This window comes from Eretmochelys imbricata, chromosome 8, assembly GCF_965152235.1.
Source record: "Eretmochelys imbricata isolate rEreImb1 chromosome 8, rEreImb1.hap1, whole genome shotgun sequence".
In the NCBI taxonomy this organism is placed as follows: Eukaryota; Metazoa; Chordata; order Testudines; family Cheloniidae; genus Eretmochelys; species Eretmochelys imbricata.
This window is the reverse complement of record NC_135579.1, coordinates 88,936,727-88,958,487: the sequence shown is the minus strand read 5'-3', so window position 1 is coordinate 88,958,487 and position 21,761 is coordinate 88,936,727. Positions and strand designations below refer to the sequence as shown.

Sequence of the window (21,761 nt, the reverse complement as noted above, 5' to 3'; positions counted from 1 at the left end):
TTAAAGACAGAGAAATGGAAGGCAAAAAAAAGTCCCTAAATCCTAAATATATATATTTTTAATCTAATTTTTAAGCTGATTGCATGACTGTTTGGGACCTGTCTCATGATTTTTGAATACTTGATGTTGGCAGTACTGATACTGTAAATAATAATTTGCTGGTGATTTAGACGAGCGCGAACCCTGTTTGTTGGTTGGTGATTTGCATTGGGGGTGTACCTGTGCTGGTGATTTGCGTGTGAGGTGAATGTGTGCTATTGATTTCACTGGGAAGGGAGAGGGGGAAGAGGACGTATATGTGCAGGTGATTTACATTGCTTTGGGGAACGTGAGTACTGTATGTCCTGGTGTCTTGATTTGCACGGGGTGGGGTGGGATGGGATGTATACGGGCTGGTGATCTCCAGGGAAGGGAGAGTACGTATGCTGGTTATTCAAGTGATCCCTGTTTGCAGGTGACTGATACCACCATTTGCGAGCGCAGCAGAGGGACCTGCTCTTTTGCTAGACTCGTGAGTGACACTGGAGGGGGAGGGGTGGTGCTATCTAGTGACATGGGGGTCCGGCACCATATGCCAGCCGGGGCTGCCCTCGCACGCTGGAGCCTAGACCTAAGACGAGCGCCAAGCCCTGAAGGCCGAGGGGCTCTGACGGCCAGGGGCCTGCACCGCTGGGGGCGGGAAGAAGGATTTCCCTGTTTGCTGCTGAGTAGAAACTGATAGGGCGGGGCTTTCTGTTCTCTACGTTCCATCCGTCAGCTGTGTACTGTACGTCTTGGGAGCGCGCGTTCCGGTGTCGGGGCGCGCACGGGCCCGGCCTGAAGCGTGCACTGGGTGTTGTCGGGGGCGCGCCCGCCGCCTGTACGCAGTGACGTTAGTGTCTGTGCCCCCCGGCGGCTCCCCCCCCGGCCGCCGCACAGACCGTGACCCGCCGCCGCCGGTGCCGCTTCCTCCGCCGCGGCGGCGATGTGACCCTCCCCACTCCCTGTCCCGCCCGCTCAGTGAACATGGCGGAGGTAAGAGCCCGGCTCTGGGGCGGGGGCTGGCCGGGAACTTGTTGCGCGGCGCTGCGGCCGGGAGGAGCTTCCCACAAGTTAGTTACCTGGGAGGGGAGGCCGCCCTGTAGCTCTTTCACGGGCCCCTGCCCCGGGACAGGGGCCCCGCCCCTGGTGGCGGGGGTCCTACGCCGGGACAGGGGGGTTGTGCTGCGTGAGTTTAGGGACGAGCCCCTTGCTGCCCCGGGGCCCGGAGCCATACCCTGAGGCGAGGACGGGGGCGCCTCCCCTATGGGGGGGGGACGGGCGCCTCCCCTATGGGGGGAGCGCCACGGGGGGGCCGCGGCCGCCATGGGAGGTCTCGGGAGAAGGGGTGCGTGGCCCGCCTCGCGGGGGGGCGCGCTACCATTAGGGGAGGTGAGGAGGCAGCCGGCAAGTCCTGGGGTGGGCAGGCTGGGTGGGGGGTGCTACTCCTATGGCAGGAGTGGAGGCAGCCCGTCTGGGTTTAGGTGGCCTAGTCCTATGGCGTGGGTGCTCCTGCAGTGTGTGCCTGCTTTTCCTGGTGGGGAAGGAAGGAAGAGCTCCCCCTTACTCTGGGGTCTCCGAGTGGGGAGAATGGGGAAGAGCTATCTATAGTAACTCCTCACTTAACGTTGTAGTTCTGTTCCTGAAAAATGCTACTTTAAGCAAAACGATGTTAAACTAATCCAATTTCCTCATAAGAATTAATGTAAATGGGGGGGGGGGAGCGAGGGTTAGGTTCAAGGGAATTTTTTTTCACCAGGCAAAAGACATTATATACATATACAATATAAGTTTTAAATAATTTTAAACAAACAGTTTAATACTGTACTCCCCAATTATGATTGTGGAGCTTGGTTGAGACAGGGGCATAGTGGGGTCGGGGCACAGGGGCTTTTCCTGCTCCAGCTGAGGAGTGGGGTTGGGATTTGGGGTCTTGCCCCATTCCGCCCGCCTGGCCCTCCAGCCGGGGAGCAGGGTCCAGGGCTTACCCACTCCCCAGCTGGAATGCTGGGTGGGCGGAGTGGGGTGAGTCAAACAGCCTTATAATGGAACATTGCACGACTTTAAACAAGCATGTTCTCGAATAGATCAGCAACCTAATAGTGAAACTGTGTTAACCGGGACAACTTTAAGTGAGGAGTTACTGTATAGTTCTTCTGTTTTGTGGGTCATGTGTGATGTGGTGTAAAAAAGGCTTACTTGAGGTTTGTGTGGCAGGGATTTGCTTCTTCTGATGAGATACAGAAGGACAATGTTTTACCCTTCTTGGGGAATTGCTGATTCCATGTTATGGATAGAGGGAGTAGAAATGTTGCTGAGGTTTTCTTTGACTTGGAATTGGAAGTTTCAACTAGTATGGTGGTAGAACCATTTCAGTGAATGATATTGGAAATATTCATTGGCAATTCATACAGTAAAGCCCTTCTGTAGAGGGAGAGTGTCTTTAGAAACAATTGTCTTTTCAACTCAGGGAGCCCACTCTATCTTTAGAGTAAAGACTATGTATCAGTTCTGTTGTTGTTTTTTAAACTATGGGTTATGAAACCTCCTCTTTTTCATCCCTCCTCTTGTTTTGACGTGGGGAGAGTTTTCTTTTTTCAGTGTGTATTCCTTCCCCCCACCCCTCCTCTGTGAAGATTCTGATTTGGCATTCAGGCCCATTCCTGCAGCAGAAGTCTGTGCTGTAAGGTGCTCAATATGTTTATGATATCCTCAGTGTCACCACAGTTGGGAAATAAACACCTTCATTTTTTCTCTCAATACCTTGAGGGTCGATGAGAGTCACAGATCTTCTCCATCAGTATTTTCATAACCTGCAAGAAATTCAAGTATGTAACTCCCCTCTCCTCTCATATCTTCAAGGCCACAGAGATGTAGGGACACTTGATGTTTTGGACATGTTTGGGATCTATGTGTGTTAAAGTCTCACTAATTGCTTGCATATTTTGTCAATTAAATACTGGTGTTAGTTCTGAAATCTTTTGCATACTACACTGGTGTGAACTGAAGTATTTACCATGTTGTTGCAGGAGCCAGTAACTGGTACTTTCTGCATTACTTTCCAAAGTTATTTTCTATACCAGAGGTAGGCAACTATGGCACGCAAGCTGATTTTCAGTGGCGCGCTCACTGCCTGGGTCCTGGCCACCGGTCCAGGGGGCTCTGCATTTTAGTTTAATTTTAAATGAAGTTTCTTAAACATTTTAAAAACCTTATTTGCTTTACAACAATAGTTCTGTTATATATTACAGACTTATAGTAAGAGACCTTCTAAAAATATTAAAATGTGTTACTGGCACCCGAAACCTTAAATTAGAGTGAACAAATAAAGACACGGAACACCACTTCTGAAAGGTTGCCGACCCCTGTTCTGTACTGTATTTTCCACATGTATTCGCATTGTAACAGATGATACGATTCTCAGTGCTATGGGACTTCTGCTGCAGAGTGCATATAGATAGAGCTGTAGAAAGCCATCTTGGTGTAGCTGGTGAAACATGAATTTTTTTTTTAAATTTCATATTAATGTGCCTTGTTCTGGAGGTATACTTATATTCTGTTGAACTTGATATTTTGCTAATGGATACAAGAAAAGTTGTTCAGAGGCCACCGGAGAACTTCCCAGAGCTTTATTTTAAAACTTTGATGTTACTAGGAATGTGGACTTAGATGGAGATCCTCATCCCCACTCTGACCATTTGATGCCATGTTAAAGTTCTAGAGCAGCATAAAGGGGCTCCAGAAGCCCTGGATCAGGCTGTAGAAGGATTTCTGTGGTACAGGAACTGAGGAAGATGCTGCTATAATGCTGTCTTTGTAGGTGATGGTAACAGGTGTACTGGGTGCAAGACTGGAGGGTTATAGGGTTGGGAAGCACTGGAGCTGAAAGGGCAATTTTTACACTTCTGGGAGAATGTCATTTCAGATTCTGAACTGTGTAGGAACGGTATTGAAAGATTTTCTTTGCCTTCAGATTGGAAGTTTAGACTAAATTTGACTAAATGGGGTCATCTCAAACAGCACTGTGGAGAAAGGTTGCCAATAACTTAGGCCCTGAGGGCTGTCTAAATTACACTAGGGGCCAGGAAAAAGCTGAGGATCAGAAGGGCTCAAAGATGTCTTAAAACTACATTATCCCTCTCTTCCCCAGGCTGTGAATTCAGCGCTGACCTTCCTAGGGGCAGTCCAGTCTCACCCTAAAGATATGTCTGCACTGCAGTGGGGAATGCGCTTTCCAGAGGGGATAGACAGATGTACTAGCTCTGCTTGAGCTAGTATGCCACAAATAGCTGTGTAGCCAGCACAGCACAGGTAGTAACTCATATGTGTACCTGGGGTGTCCGGGTGGGTTTGTATCGGGGGCTAGCCCACACTGCTGCCTGGGCTACCCGAGGCTACGCTGCTGTGTTTTGCACCCTAGCTCATGCTGACCTAGTGCATTTCTGTCTATGCGCTCTGAGAAGCAAGCTTTCAGCTGCAGTGTAGATATACTTTAAGTGAGGAAGTATCATAAACTGTTGTGCTTGAGACAAACAGCTAGCTTTTTAAGACCAAAATTATAGACTTAAAATGTTGAACAAATATAATATAATATGAAAAGACTTTGTGGATTATTTTTAATTTAATGGAATGTTGGGCTTGAAACAGTTTCTGTTGACGGGAACGCAAACGCCATTATGCTAGTAAATGGGACTAGAAAATGAAACTGATTTTTATCTGCAAAAGTGAAACTATTTTTTTAGAAGTTAATACTGGTTTGAATGTTCCTTTTTTTAGTATCCATTTTTTTTCTTTTATCCATTTACAGTTAGGCTTTAGTTACTAATGACTACATTTATTTATTTAATTTAATTTAATTTATGGGTATTTCTGTGGTATCGGAGCACCTGACAAATTTCAGTGAATTTAGCCTTCCAGCTTTCTTTGAGATAGAGAAGTAGTATTAACTCTAAGAGCAGTAGGTTTAAAGAAACATTTGGCTTATACAGTAGAACCTCAGAGTTACAAATACCTCGGGCATGGAGGTTGTTTATAACTCTCTGAAATGTTCGTAACTCTGAACAAAACATTGTTCTTTCAAGAGTTTATAGCTGAACATTCATTTAACTCAGCTTTAAAACTTATTTCTTTAGTAGTATAACAGTACTGTGCTGGTTTTTTTGGGGGTGGGGGTGGGGGGGAGGGTCTCTGCTGCCTGATTGTGTACTTCCGGTTCCAATTGAGGTGAGTGTGTTTGATTGGTCAGTTCATAACTCAGGTGTTTGTTACTCTGAAGTTGTACTGTACATTCATTCAGTAATGGTATACATGCAATTTAATTCACTCTTTCCCTGATTATAAGCTTTTGAAGAGAAATTAATACCCCTTTGTGGTTCTGCATTTTTAATATGGGGAAAGGGGTTGACACTCGCTGGAAGGGGACAGTCTCACTGTTAACATTATATAGAGAGTTTTACAAAAGCTTTTATTTTGATTGGGTATCCACATTTTAAGTATTTAAGGTTCAAAAATAGGTATGCAGTTGTTAATCAGAATTCTAGTTTAGTACAAAGGCTGTGGAGAAAGTGATGCAATTGTGTCTAAGTGTAATTACGTATGTGCAGTTTCTTTAGTTAAAAAAGAACATAAGTCAGCCCATATTAAATACCACAGCTTTTAAGACAGTAAGCTTTCTTATTGACACCCCCACTCCCCCGCCAATCTTTGTCATTAATGGTGCTATGAGAACCTTCACCTTTGCAGCACTTGGCATCTGGAACTGCCTTCCTATATGTGTTTCCCATCTAATTTAAGTCTCAGTTGAATACATGCATTTCTCCCTGATTATGCCACCTAATTCTGTATAATGTAATTCTGTGAAGCATTTCCTCTTCCATGGGGGGGAGAGGGTTCTAATTAACAGTAACACAATATGCTATATGAAAGATAGTAGTATTGTCACTTGTTTTTTTTACAATCATATCACCTCTGGTTATGAGCTCTTCGGATTTCACAAGTTGAGGAGGGATGGGCCTGAACAGTATGAAGGTGGGAGACTTCCAAGGAATCACAGGATGCTACAGGAAACTTCAGTCAAGTCAGTCTTCAAGTAAAAACAAAATTAATTACTCAGCATGGTTTTCTGGGATATTGTGCTTTTGAAGGCTTGTGCTTCAGATGAAACATAAAGAAGAGATTCTGACCAACTGTGATCATCAAATTCTTCATCACGCTTTTACAAAAGTGAGGTGTCTTGACCAAGTGTTGGTAATTAGTTTCTGCCTATCTAAATTCCTAAGTAGTTGCAACCCCAGATTGGTTTGTTCAGTATGAATTTGTGCCCATTAACTTATCTTGGAAAACTTACAATAAATATAACACAGCATTTTAAAATTTGATAACTGATAAACTGAACAAAATCTTACCTAACCCTTTCCTCAGAAAAAGTCTAAGTAAATGGATAGTCTTTGAAAGTCGTCAAAGTTGGGCTGTAACTGGTGAAAAGAAATTATGTAATCAAGGGTCCTCTACTGAGAATGCACTGCATCCAGCCCCTGACATACAAGCTCAAGTACCCCAACTGACCTCAGCTTTCTGGGAGAATCACAGAGGGAGAAGTGGTCTCTTAAATATCTGGTAACCAAATAACAAGCCTTCGTAAACTGAGACAGACACCTTAAATTTCATCTGGAGGTGACAAAGAAGCCAAATCAGTCTCAAGCGTCAGAGTAGTGTGTGTAAAATTCTTCAGTGAGCATCCATTTTTTGTCTTAGTTGAAATTTCCAAGTGGAGTTCAGATGTAGACCCAAGTAGTAATCTTACACTAGCCTGGAAGTACAAATCCAGCAAATGTTCGATCTTCTTGCTAAACACAAGTGGGGATAAATGTTCTTGAACACTGCCATTACCTGAATATACAGAAATGCACAAGGGTTCTAACAAGACTCCAGTTTGTATATCCAAGTAACAAAAGGAAGTTGCACCATGTTGAGCAAAGGGTATTGTCTACCATTTCAGCTGGTTGTTTCCTCCAAGTCACCAATTAAGTGTAAAAAGAAAAGGAGTACTTGTGGCACCTTAGAGACTAACCAATTTATTTGAGCATAAGCTTTCGTGAGCTACAGCTCACTTCATTGGATGCATGAAAGTGGAAAATGCAGTGAGGATGTTTTTATACACACATCATGAAAAATTGGGTGTTTATCACTTCAAAAGGTTTTCTCTCCCCCCACCCCACTGTCCTGCTGGTAATAGCTTATCTAAAGTGATCACTCTCCTTACAATGTGTATGATAATCAAGGTGGGCCATTTCCAGCACAAATCCAGGTTTTCTCCCCCACCCCACTCTCCTGCTGGTAATAGCTTATCTATCCTCACTGCATTTTCCACTTTTATGCATCCAATGAAGTGAACTGTAGCTCACGAAAGCTTATGCTCAGATAAATTGGTTAGTCTCTATGGTGCCACAAGTCCTCCTTTTCTTTTTGCGAAGACAGACTAACACTGCTGCTACTCTGAAACCTGTCAATTAAGTTGTGTTTAACTTCCTGCACTAAGTAGTTATGTAGTACTGCTGTAGTCTGTTAAATGGCTCCTGCATTCCATCTCTGAGGTGTCTGCAATTTAGTCATGGGTGAAGTAACTAAATAAATGGATGAAAAGCTGCATGAGCGTAAATGCTGTTTGTTTTACAAATGGAATTTGTCCAAGGTGGTGAGCCATGTGCTTTGTATGAGTTAAATTGTAATAGAAACAATTATAGTATATGATCTAGCTATACATTTAAAACTTTGATGTGCAACCTCTTTGATGTTCATATGGTTGGGTATTTACACACCTGGAATAAATCCATAAAACAGTGATTTTTATTCCATGATGAAGAATGAAATGATAAAGGAAAGTGTACTGTTTTGTTTTTTTTCTTGCAAAATGACAGTAACTTCATTATCGTATGCAGTGTTGTTGTAGCTGTGTTGATCCCAGGATATGAGAGACAAGGTGGGTGAGGCAATACCTTTTATTGGACCAACGTCTGTTGGTGAGAGAGACAAGTTTTTGAGCTAACCATAGAGCTCTTCTTCAGATCTGGAAAACTTAGGGCTTGTCTACACTTACATTTTATAGCACTCTAACTTGCTGTCTCGGGGGTGTTAAAAATCACCTCCCTGAGCGCAGCAAGGTTGAGCACTTTAAAGTGCTAATGTGGACAGGATCCAAGCGCTGGGAGCCACGCTCCGAGCTATTTCTCTTGTGGAGATGGATTACCAGGAGTGCTGGGAGAACTGTCTCCCAGCACTCACGCGTGACCACACTCACGCTTCAAAGCGCTGCCACGGGAGCGCTCCCACGGCAGCACTTTGAAGTTTCTAATGTAGACATAACCTTAGGGCTAGTCTACACTGGCAACACTAAAGCACTGCTACGGCAGCGCTTTAACGTACCTCTTGTGTGGTTGTGGCACAGCACAAGAAAAAAAACCCACCTCAACGAGGGGTGCAGCTCCGAGCGCTGGGGGGGGCACGGTTTACGCTGACACACTACAGCTCTGCAGCTTGCTGTGCTCAGGGGTATTTTTTCACACCCCTGAGCGGGAAGGTTGCAACACTGTTAATTGCCAGTGTAGACAAGCCCTTAGTGATCCAGCTAAATACTATATAGAACAGATTGTTTAGCATAGGTAGTTAACAGGCCACTTTACCTTGAATGGTCCCTTGAAATGTGTTAACACCCCTCCAGTCATTAGGAGGAAAGGTGTGACTTGTTCTGTGGGGAGCTTGCTTCTGATGAGGTTGGGGGATTGTTTGAAGGCCAGAATAGGGGGTTCAGTAAAGATTTTTCAGTATGAGGTCCCATATCAGCATGGGGATGGGGTGCAGGGACACATGGGGAGGAGGGGTGGCTGATTGGTGGTGCAAGGACACAAGAGGACCGCCAATGTGCCTGACTGAATGAGAGAAACTAGGGGTCAGCCAGAATCTGTATGGTGAAGACTCCCTAACAATCTCTCCCTGCCCAAAAAACACCTGTTCCATACTTCTCCCACCCAACAGCCCTTTTGATTTGACACTCAGGCTCCTTCCCAGCAATCACTTCCCCCTCCCTCAGCTCTTCTGATGCCCCTAGTTTGGCTTCTCCTGCTCTCTTCAGTGAAGCTGAAACAAATAACTTGTTAGGGAAGTATTTTGTAATTTCAGCAACATTTTTCCTGCATTCCTGGAGTTGTATTTTAGTCTTTGGCTAAGAGATGCCTCAAATGAGCGCTGCACCTGTTTGTCAAATTTCAGGTTCCCATCATTAAAGCCTACATTTCTGCTCATCTTTACTATATTTGCAGCATTGACTGTGACAGAGCTGCGCACTTGACACTTGAATTTTTGTTCACAGTTTGTTATAGCTTTTACTGCTGTTACTTTAAGTATTCTGCTGTATGGTCATTTGCCGATGCATTGTTTGTTTCTGTGAGACAGACAACCCCTTCATCTGTTGTCACACAAGCACATGTTACTGCATTATTGTGTATATTGCTCCATGCATCAAGACTAGCATAGTAAGACATGGACAGCAGTCCATAAAAATGGGGCAAATAGAAATTTACTAATCAGTTGGTCCAGATAGTTCAGACATTTGCACATCATCTTCAGTCATTGCCTTCTGATGAGTATTTTTCATAATGTTGTTTCATTCTGACAACAAGGCCTTCCATCTGTTTGTTGCACTGTTTATGCTTGGTGCATGTTCCTTACTTTACACAGAGGTACAGGAATTTCTTGAAAATATTCCTAGGTAGGGTTGTTTTTACACTCAGGTGTTGAAATCAACACTGTAGAAGCTTCACTCTCAAGAATGTTGTCCCTTCTTCCCACAGGGTCCTATTTTGACAATATGTTGCTCCTTACTAGTTCCACACTTTGCTGCTTCTCCCTTGTTATGTAACTCCCCCGCCCTCATTCCCAGCCCCAGAAAAACAAAATAACAATCCAAGACTTCTACTCATGTAACCTGCATGTCTTTTGCACTGCAGTATCTTTTGTTTAGAAACAGAGAGGGAGGCAGTTGAGAAATTAATTTCTGTTTGTATCTCTGTCCATGGGCACATGCAGGGAGACAGAGCAAGGCCATTTGCGTGAAGTACCTGGAATCATCCAGAAGCAAGGGCTGGTAGTTACTGGGCAGATAACTGCTCTTTTTCCCATGTGCTGGAGAGTAAGTTTCAATGATTAGTGGAATCACAAATATTCATAATTGGAGAACTGAGCCAATCAGAGCTCAGGTAAAGTGAAGCTATAAAATAGGAGTATGAGACCACCCATGTGTGCTCAGTGGATGAATCTGGTGAGATGATATATGGTGTTTTCTGGAGTCAGAAACCAGGTTCCAACGCCTGCGATGACTTTACCAGTCTCTTGTTCCCAGTAGCACGGTCCTAGGTCTCCCACAAGATCAAGCGCTTAATACAACGCACTACCTATTGTGCCATATTTATAAAGCTTGATATCAAAAGTTAGATGTTTTTCCCCTGATTCGTTCTTTATATAGAAAAGCAGCCTTTAACTCAGTTCTTTATAGAGACTCTCATGGATTCAGCATATTTTTTTATTGTTAAAAAGATTATACATTTAGGCCTTAATATATTTTGTATTAAATTCAGATTTCATTTTAAACAGGTTCATTTTTTAAAAGAGAAACTTGTAATTTAAATAAAAAATCCTATTTAAAATCCATTTTTGGAGTGTGGGTTTTTTAACATTGATTTTTATCCACCCTGTGAGTGAGCATTCCACAAACAGGGCACTTTTAAGGGCTTAGTCTACCCATTTGGCACAATGCAAAGTCATGAATCTAGTCAAGGCAAGGGCAAAATAACGTTTTTGGGTTTCTTACAGCAAGATCTTAATTTGGGCCTAAAAGTTCAGACTCTAAAAATCCAAGCAACAGCTGTTTTCTGCTTGCTGTCTCTACCATGCTGCTGTAGAGTTTCATCTCACTCAGGCATAATATTTCTCAAAGCTGCCTTGCTTCTCAACCCTTTGCCAATAAAGAAAAATCCTTTTTGGGACCTAAACCTTGTATTAAATGCGCAGACTAAGCATCCCTTGTCAGAAATGCCCTTATTTTTTGTCTTCAGCACACACAGATTTTGCTGAAATGGAAAGGAGTTAAAGATGGGTAGGTATTGTGTAACTTTATAGTTTGGAGTGTTTGATCTGTAGTCAGTGCATGTTCTCTCATGGCTTATTGCTTTGGTTCCATGGCTTGTGAGGCATGGCATGCTGTAGTGTAGATCTGCAGAGACGATTTTTGGAGAACATAAGTTGATTATTGGTAGCTGGACTTCTCTTTATTTATCCCCTCTTTTACCTTCAAGCAGTGAAACATTCTTCTGTTGCAGTTCACAATGCTTTTAAGCAACACCACAGAATTTAAGAAACTGGCTAGTTTCTTTGCTTCTGAGAATACCCGAGGTAGCCTCAATTAAGCTGAGCTGTTTATTATAAATTACACTTTGCTGCTACCTGCATTAGCCAGAGTTCCCACTACATATGCCCATTTCAGATTTATACCACAGGCTCTCTTCAGTAGTTCTTCTGTGAAATTTATCCTTGAAAATGAGGCTTTTATTTGGAATTTTCTTAGTAGTTTTTCCCCTCCTCTCATGTTCCTCTCATTTGCATGGACTAAAATGTAATTCTGTTTACTCATTTCTTCAAGCATCGTTGACCAAGCTAAAATAAGCAGTTTGAATTTCTTACTATGTCGGAATACTGCAGCAGGTACACAGGGGACTCATTAATTAACAATAATTGATGGACCAGTTGTGTATTGCTCAGTTTTGCAAATTTAAAGTAGGTAAACATTAAAAGCAATATTGTGCATTGAATTTTGTAAAAGTAATGTTTGTCAACAGGAAACCTCTTTCAGTACTGTGTTAAGTCCTTGCTGAAAAGTGATGGGAGAACACTGTTCCAGCCAGTTAAATTATCTAACTGAAAATTAGTGAGATTCTGCTCTGTTTTATGTGACACAGGCATCTTTTAAAACCTCCTTCCCAAACAGTGCACTATGGATAATCAGTGGCAATCTATTGCTTAATTTGGATATTAGTAGATTACTAATTTAATTGTCATCTATATGTGAAACATTTCAGGTATAAAGATATAATTAGGCAGGCCAAAAAAAGTGAAGAGTAACTAGCAAAATACACACAAACTAACAGCAAAAAATTAAGTACAGCAGAAGCAGGAAGCCTGCCAAACAGTCAGTGGGATTACTGGACAATTGAGGTGCTAAAAAGCACTCAAAGAGACACGGCTGTTGCAGAGAAGCTAAATGAATTCTGTGCAGTGGTCTTCACTGCATTGGCTCAGATGTGGGAATCACCCTCAGATCCTTTCTCTTTTAGGTGATGGATCTGAGGAACTGTCTCAGATTGAGGTGTTAGTAAAGGAGGTTTTCGCAAAGATTGATAAATTAAACAGTAATAAGTCATCTGGACCAGATGGTGTTCTGAAGGAACTCAGATATGAAATTTCAGAACTACTAACTGTGATAGGTAACCTATCACTTAAATTAGACTCTGCACCAGGTGACTGTAGGGTACCTAATGTAATACCGACTTTTAAAAAAGGCCCCAGAGGCAATCCTGGCTATTACAAGTGAGTAAGCCTAATTTAAGCACCAGGCAAAATGGTTGAAACTGTAATAAAGAACAACACTGTCACCAACATAGATGAACACAACATGTTGGGGAAGAGTCAAAAGGGCTTTTTAAAAGGGAAATCATGCCTCACCAATCTAGTAGAATTCTTTGAGGGGAGTCAACAAGCATGTGGATAAGGGTGATCCAGTTGGTATAGTGTACTTGAACTTTCAGAAAGTCTTTCACAAGGTCCCTCACCAAATGCTCTTAAGCAAAGTAAGCATACATGAAATAAGAGGATAGGGTCCTCTCATGGATCAGTAACTAGTTAAAAGGTAGGAATAAAGGGTAGGAATAAATGGGGGGAGGGATAGCTCAGTGGTTTGAGCTTTGGCCTGCTAAACCCAGGGTTGTGAGTTCAATCCTTGAGGGGGCCATTTAGGGACATGGGGCAAAAATTGGGGGTTGGACTAGATGACCTCCTGATGTCCCTTCCAACGCTGATATTCTATAATTCTAGGTTCAATTTTCAGAATAGAAAATGACAAATAGTGGCGATCTCCCAAGTATCCGTAGTGGGACCAGTACTATTCAACATATTTATAAATGATCTAGAAAAGGGGGTAAACATTGCAAAGTTTGCAGCCAATACAGTACAGTAAATCCTCACTTATTGTTGTCCCAGTTAAAGTTGTTTTGTTATGTCGCTGATCTATTAGAAGACATGCTCATTTAAAGTTGTGCAATGCTCTCTTATAACGTTGTTTGGCAGCCACCTGTTTTGTCCACTGCTTGCAGGAAGAGCAGCCCGTTGGAGCTAGTTGGTGGGGGCTTGGAACCAGGGGGGGCTGGCAGCCCCCTATCAGCTACCCTAAATTCCCTGTGTGGGAGCCACCCAGCAGGTTATCAAGTGTCGGGCAGTTCAGGTGTCTTCCTCCCCCCCCCCCCCCCGATGCTGCTCTTGCCCTCTGCCTTGAAGCGGCTCCTGGGAGCCTCGTGCTTACTGTGCAGCGGGTGGGGGGGGGAAAGAGGGGTGCTGTTGTCAGGGTGTTCCCCCTCCCCCCGCTCCTGTACCCCATCTCCACAGAGTGTATGGGGGGGATGGACACAACACAACAGGGCTCAGGATGGAGGGAGCTTGCTGGCAGCAGCTGCTGTTTCAACTTGCTGATATACTTTAAAAGGCAGCGTACTTAGAGTGGGGTCAGCATACTTGAAGAGGCAGTGCGCCTGTCTGTGTCTCTCTCTCACACTCAAGCACCACCCGGCACTTTGGAAAGTGGAGGGAGTGGTGTGCTCCAGTGGGGTAGCGTGGGTTCATCATCATGTTCAGTTTCCGCAGGGAATGTTTGCAGCCACTGCCATGCGTCTATTATGTCTTCTCCCTGCATTCGTGTTGCCTTGTAGGGTGTGAGGCTACATTAACAACAATATGTTAACCCTTGAGGGCTCAGTTGAGTGTTAGTTCACCATTTAGCAGCAAGGCATTCCCTGGGAAATATCCCACCCTCTGACGCCACCACCTCAACCAAGCTTCACAATCATCATTTCTGTGTACAGTATTAAATTGTTTAAAACTTCTACTCTGTGTGTGTGTTTGTGTTTGTCTGTGTGTGTCTATACATGTCTTTTTTTCTGGGGGGAAAAATTTCCCTGGAACCTAGCCCCCCCGTTTACATTAATTCTTATAGGGAAATGGGATTTGCTTAACTTCATTTTGCTTAAAGTAGCATTTTTCAGGAACATAACTACAATGTTAAGCGAGGAGTTACTGTATTACTCAAGCTAAATCCAAAGCAGACTGCAAAAAGTTACAAAGGGGATCTCACAAACTGGTGACTGGGCAACAAAATAGCAGATGAAATTGAGTGTTGATGAGTGCAAAGTAATGCACATTGGAAAACATAATCCCAATTATACATACAAAATGATGGGGTCTAAATTAGCTGTTACCATTCAAGAAAGACATCTTTGAGTCATCATGGCTAGTTCTCTGAAAACATCTGCTCGATGTGCAGCAGCAATCAAGAAATCTAGCAGTGTTAGGAATCATTAGGAAAGGGATAGATAATAAGACAGAAACTATTATAGTGCCACGATATAAATCCATGGTATGTCCATACCGTGAATACTGTGTACAGTTCTGGTCATCTCATCTGAAAAAAACATATTAGAACCGGAAAGAATACAAAGAGAGCAAAAATAATTAGCACGTGGAACTGCTTCCATATGAGAAGAGATTAAAATGACTGGGACTGGTCAACATAGAAAAGCGACAACTAAGAGTGGGGATATGGCAGAAGTTTATAAAATCATGAATATTGTGGAGAAAGCGAATAGGGAAGTGTTATTTACCCCTTCATACACCAAAAGAACGAGAGGCATTACCCAATGAAATTAATGGGCAGCAGGTTTAAAACAAACGAAGTATTCACACAGTGCGCAACCCGTGTAACTTGTTGATAGGGGATGTTATGAAGGCCACAAGTATAACTGGGTTCAAAAAAGAACTAGATAAGTTAATGGAGGGTAGGTCCATCAATGGCTACTAAACAAAAGGATCAGGGATGCAACCCCATGCTCTGGATGTCCTTAAACCTCTGACTGTGAGAAGCTGGAACTGGACAATGGGGTTGGATCACTCTATAATTGCCATATTTTATTCATTCTCTCTCTAACATCTGGCACAGGCCTCTGTCAGAAGACCGGATATTGGGCTAGATGGACCATTAGTTTGACACAGGATGACTGTTCTTAGGTGACTAAAATAGACTGTAATAGCTCCACTGAAATAAATATTTCTACGTTCACTATCTTTTTTGGTATATATGTTAATATAGTGAATCCTGTTGGCCACAATAGCCCCCATACACACACCTACAAATCTTTTTGATCTTTATAATAGGTTGTAGCTTAAGAGAAGGCAAAAACATTCAGTAAAAGCAGCAAATAGTCCTGTGGCACCTTATAGACTAACAGACGTATTGGAGCATAAGCTTTCGTGGGTTAGACGTGCATCTGATGAAGTGGGTATTCACCTATGAAAGCTTATGCTCCAGTACATCTGTTAGTCTGTAAGGTGCCACAGGACTTTTTGCCGCTTTTACAGATCCAGACTAACATGGCTACTGCTCTGATACTTGAAAAATATTCAGTTCACTTGTGTACATCTGTAGCTCTAACACAAAACATTGTCAAGTAAACTAATGTTTTTAGCTAGTTCTTTTTAAATATTAGTATTTCACATTTGGAAAAATTGCTAATCTGAAAGCCGCTTTCTTTCCGAGTTGCATTAGAAGGCTTATTTCAATGCAATTTACGTTGGGAGAGGGGGGTTGCTGGAAATGCCTTATGCAGGTCATGGGCTGCTAAAGTGAGTCAGTAAGGAGGAGGTTTAACCCTATATAGAGCATTAGAACCAACAGGGGACCTCTATAATAAAAGGTCTTTGCTGAAGTACAGACTTTTTTATATTCCAGAATTCTAAAGTATTGTTTGCAGTATAATGTCAATACAGTTCCCTGTTTTTCTGACAAACTAGCATTACGCTAGTGCTTGGGCAGGACAGATGGCTTTCAAGAAAACTTTCAAAGTTCTCCCAGTTTTGGGTCACAGATTGATTATATAATAGTTTGTCTCCTTCCTAAGCTTTACGGGGACTTCCTATTGCAGTTTCTGATTTTTTTTTTTCAAAAAGAAAATTTTTTTAGTATTTTATCTAAATATAAATTGGGCTTTTTTGTGATGTATTACTTATGATTGGGCAGAGGGGGGCTATTTACCTTGGTTTCAGAATGGCTGTATTTTATACTCTAAGGAACTCAATGATTGCTTCACAAAATGGGGAATTCTTCCCATTATCATTTGGTTAAAAATAACAAGGCTGACAGTATAAAGAAGGAAATGAACCTTGTTTGTCATTTTAAACCTACTTAGAATGGCCATGATATTTCCGATATATTGGTGAGAAAGTGACTGTCAATGCACTGCTTATTTATAATCTTTTGTATCAGATCAGCTATTGAATTCACCTTCTATGTTTGTTTGTACAGACTTAATATGGAAAAACTATTTTTTTTTCTTTTTAGCCTTCTCTTCAGTCTTCAAGCCCAGGTAAAAAATTTAATATAATATTATGTTTGAGAGGGAGGGGAACACTTCAGTAAAATGCCAGTCATTACCTTCTATTTTTTTAATATTATTGCTATTGGAATTAACAGTTCAAAGTTGAAATTAGAGGCATTGCATAATCCCAGTTACTACAGGTTTATCACTGTTGTATGGTTCTAATTAGGTTTGTTGTTTGAATAGTTAAATCATTTTTAAATCTTAAAAATAACATACACCTTTGAAAGTGTCTTTCCTATGCATCTTATGTTGTTTTACCTAAACCATTAGACACTGAAGATGACAGCTTCCAATTTGATTTTTAATCATTGTTACATTTTGGCATACTTTAATTATTTGTAGTGATTGTAATTAGTTCTAGTTACTTGAATATCTTTTATATTTTTCCTTTAAGAGAGACACACAGGAATATGTATACTAACTGTATTTTTCATTTGCATACAGCACAAAACCACTACACAATTTGACATAATTGGCAGCCTTTGTTTAGTAGATGACCAGTACTGAAATTGCAGAAATTTATGTGGGTCAAGATTAAGGTCAATTTACAGAGCATTGTAGTTTGCATAGCAGCTACTTGTACTATGTCTAGTACTTGACTAGTGACAGTTATATTTGTCCCATGTTTTCCCATGCATGAAATTCACTCACATTAGCAGGAAAAACAAAGTTGTATCAGAAAAAACAATAGCTTTTTTCACTGATCCTGCACTCTGTGGACTGTAATCAATAGGAACATATTTGCTTATATGGGTTACTGAAAAACAGTAATTTCCATTACATCTCTTTTTAAAAACTGGTTGGTGTCTGATGTTCTGATATGATTAACTCATTTATGCTGAGCTTTTTAGTGTGCAGTGTAGTAATAAATACTGAGTTTTTGCTTTTTCACACCTTGCTACTACAGTAACCAGTGTTAATTATATAACGCTTTGTCCAAGATGATTGACCTTGTCAAGATTAACATCATAGTAATTGAAATGCAAGCCTTCCAACATGAGCAGCTTCACTTTTTGTTGGACTACCCTGTCTTGAACAGTTATACCACTTAACTATGCTTTAGCAATAAAAGCAGTACAAACCCTTAATGTAGATACAGTTATATCAGTATAAGGCCTTTTATACTTCTATAACTATATCCACGCTAGGGGCTGTACTGGTATAGCTGTTTCAGCAAAAAATCACACCTACATATACTGGAGTTCTGTGAGAAACTGCAGTTTCTTTTAGAATTAGTATCAGTGGATATTTTTGCTACTTCAGGTAATTAATATGTTGCTTTTGGTTATGAAATCATCTGTTCAGCAAATAGATGTTTTCTTCACATTATGGTGAGATCATTTCAGATGAAAGCGAGACTCGACTCTGGTGCAAGTCCTACAAAAGATCAGGTTTTGGCATTGGAAGCTACTGCATCAACAAAAGCAATCAAATCCTTAATTTTTAAGATTTTACAGAGCATCATTTTCAGTAGTGTTCTTTCGTGTAGTGAAAATACCAAACAAAATAATTCAGTAGATTATGTAATTTTACAGCAGCATGCATGACTAACTGGAAGCATCAGGTATTATTTTAATAAACATTTCCAACTTTTTACATGTTAAAGGAATGAAAATATCACTTATAAATTCATGTTTTGAACAGTTTTTTTTTCTTGGAGAGCTCATCTTTCTGTGATGGAAATTGTCACCTGCAGTAATTTCATAACCTGAAGACATTTACTAAGCTTCCCATTGCAAACTAGATGCTAAATTTCACTGTCAATATCCGTGGACTACAACATATTTGAAAATTTAAATCTTGTTAAAACTCATTTAATGATACTTGATGCACTTTATATTTTAAAATGGATTTATAAACATTAATCCTCATAACACCATTGTGAGCTACGTATTATCACTTTTTACAGATTTGGAAACTGAAACACAGATGAAGTTACTTGCCCAAGGCAAGTAGTTAAAAGTGCTGGGATTATAAATCAATAGTTCGTTGGTTTCAGCATTGTGCTCAGTCTGTTAGCAGTCAGCCTTTCATTTATTTTTTCACTTGTTACTGCTAGTTGTTACTATATCTAGACTTTTTTTTTTTTTTTTTTTTACAAAGAATCATGCAAAAGGGGGAAAAAACAAAAAATAGGTAGAAAATTGCCTGAATGTTAAGGTCTTGACCTAATGTGCAAAGTCTTAAAACTTCCTTCTAATCTGTAATTATGAATAACAGTACTCCATTCATGTCCTTTCAGTTTTAAGAATGGTACCTTCCAAGAAGCCAAAAAAATTCCCTTCATATACATCCTGGTCAATATTTCTAGTAATTTACCCAATGTAGAACTCTGGTGCAGGCTGTTGAATAAGGCTGTTGCGGGGGAGAGGGATAGCTCAATGGTTTGAGCTTTGGCCTGCTAAACCCAGGGTTGTGAGTTCAATCCTTGAGGGGGCCATTTAGGGATCTGGGGTAAAAATTGGGGATTAGTCCTGCTTTGAGCAGGGGGTTGGACTAGATGACCTCCTGAGGTCCCTTCCAACCCAGATATTCTATGATTCAGCCTTTGAATACTCCAACCCCTAAATTATCAGTTGCATAGAGATTAAGCTGAGGGCTACATGGAGCAACAGCTGATGTCATGCAACTGTGCAGTACTTTGAAAACTGAATAGTCAAACCCTCACCTCTGATTCTTTCTATAGCTTTTGACCATCTAAACAGAATATGAACCTCTCCTTTGAATAAATAGGGTAGTTGAATTCTTCAGAACTTTAGACTTTGCAAACATCTTTCGTGTCTAGATTTTATTTCAGTTTTTGGTTTGGGTATTGGTGACATTTTTATTAATACCAAGTAGGGCTGTTGATTAATCGCAGCTAACTCACTTGATTAACTCAAAAAATTAATTGCGATTAATTGCAGTTTTGATTGCACTGTTAAATAATAGAATACCAATTGAAATTTAATAAATATTTTTGGATTTTTTTCTACATTTCCAAATATATTGATTTCAGTTACACCACAGAGTTCAAAGTGTACAGAGCTCACTTTATATTATTTTTTATTACAAATATTTGCACTGTAAAAATGATAAAATAAATAGTATTTTTCAGTTCACCTCATACAAGTACTGTAATGTAATCTCTTTATTGTGAAAGTGCAATTTACAAATGTAGATTTTTTTTTTTGTTCGTTACATAACTGAGCTCAAAAACAAAACATGGTAAAACTTTAGAGCCTACAAGTCCACTTGGTCCTACTTCTTGTTCAGCCAATTGCTAAGACAAATAAGTTTGTTTACGTTTACGGGAGATACTGCTGCCTACTTCTCAATTACAGCGTCACCATAAAGTGAGAACAGATGTTCACATGGGATTTTTGTAGCTAGCATTGCAAGGTATTTATGTGCCAGATATGCTAAACATTCATATGTCCCTTCATACTTCAATCACCATTCCAGAGGACATGCTTGTATGCTGATGATGCTTGTTTAAAAAAATAATGCGTTAATTAAATTTGTGCTGAACTCCTTGGAGGGGAGAATTGTATGGCTCAGGCTCTGATTTAACCCACATTCTGCCGTATATTTCATGCTATAGTAGTCTCGGATGATGACTCGGCACATGTTCTTCCTTTTAAGAACACTTTCGCAACAGATTTGATAAAAAGCAAAGAAGGTACCAATGTGAGATTTCTAAACATAGCTACAGCACTCGACCCATGGTTTAAGAATCTGAAGTACCTTCCAAAATCTGAGAGGGACGAGGTGTGTAGCATGCTTTCAGAAGTCTTAAAAGAGCAACACTCCAATGCGGAAACTACAGAACCCGAACCACCAAAAAAGAAAATCAACCTTCTGCTGGTGGCATTTGATTCAGATGATGAAAATGAACATGTATCGGTCCGCACTGCTTTGGACTGTAATTGAGTAGAATCCGTCATCAGTATGGACGCATGTCCTCTGGAATGGTGGTTGAAGCATGAAGGGACATATGAATCTTTAGCGCATCTGGCATGTAAATATATTGCAAAGCCGGCTACAACTGTGCCATGCAAATGCCTGTTCTCACTTTCAGGTGACATTCTGAACAAGAAGCAGGCAGCATTATCTCCTGCAAATGTAAACAAACTTGTTTGAGCGATTGGCTGAACAAGAAATAGGATTGAGTAGACTTGTAGGCTCTAAAATTTTACATGGTTTTATTTTTTTGTACATAATTCTATATTTGTAAGTTCAACTTTCATGATAGAGATTGTACTATAGTAATTGTATTAGCTGAATTGAAAAATACTATTTTATTTTTTGCAGTGCAAATATTTGTAATCAAAAATAAATATAAAGTGAGCACTGTACACTTTGTATTCTGTGTTGTAATTGAAATCAATATATTTGAAAATGTAGAAAAATCCCAAAATATTTAAATAAATGGTATTCTATTACTGTTTAACAGTGCGGTTAATCGCGATTAATTTTTTTTAATCGCTTGACAGCCCTAATACCAAGCTAACTCCTTAAACCCATGATGTGATTGATCAACTTCTTTTCAAATTTTTTATACTAGGAGGTTCAGCAACATCTGATGACCATGAATTTGACCCGTCTGCTGATATGCTGGTTCATGATTTTGATGATGAACGGACATTAGAAGAGGAGGAAATGATGGAAGGAGAAACAAACTTCAATTCTGAAATAGAGGATCTTACAAGGGTAAATGGCACTTATGGGTTATAAAACAAAAATACCATTTGTGCAAGATGGTTACATTTTGTTGGATTTTGATCCCAAATACGTTGGTGAACAAATAAATCCTAGGAATGGTGACCTGTTGAGGTACTTTTTCAGTTCTCAAAATCTGTAGCAAAGAAGCTATGTACATAATAGACTGTAATGCTTGTTGAGGTATAGTTTTTTTGTTTATACCTATTGGTGTAGATGTCAAATTTTAGACTTATCGTAAACAAAGTGTGCTCTAGCTAAATGTTTGTTTTACATAAATTGATTATTCCCTGTTTA

At 40.7% G+C, this 21,761-nt stretch overlaps 1 protein-coding gene across 5 annotated transcripts in view; it reads left to right on the top strand.

The window, feature by feature from the left end:
* Nucleotides 1–813: 813 nt before the first annotated feature.
* The window catches only part of MIER1 (MIER1 transcriptional regulator), a 54,002-nt gene continuing 33,054 nt past the window's right edge, over nucleotides 814–21,761 (top strand). For 2 of the 5 annotated variants that reach the window (XM_077823452.1, XM_077823448.1), the window contains exons 1-4: nucleotides 815–1,014; nucleotides 16,724–16,748; nucleotides 18,673–18,711; nucleotides 21,310–21,455. In XM_077823452.1, the coding sequence (XP_077679578.1) occupies nucleotides 1,006–1,014; nucleotides 16,724–16,748; nucleotides 18,673–18,711; nucleotides 21,310–21,455 (219 nt within the window). In that variant the 5' untranslated portion in view covers nucleotides 815–1,005. Of the gene's footprint in view, nucleotides 1,015–4,168; nucleotides 4,330–16,723; nucleotides 16,749–18,672; nucleotides 18,712–21,309; nucleotides 21,456–21,761 lie in introns of all 5 variants that reach the window. The other 3 variants (XM_077823450.1, XM_077823451.1, XM_077823449.1) reach the window with 3 other exon arrangements.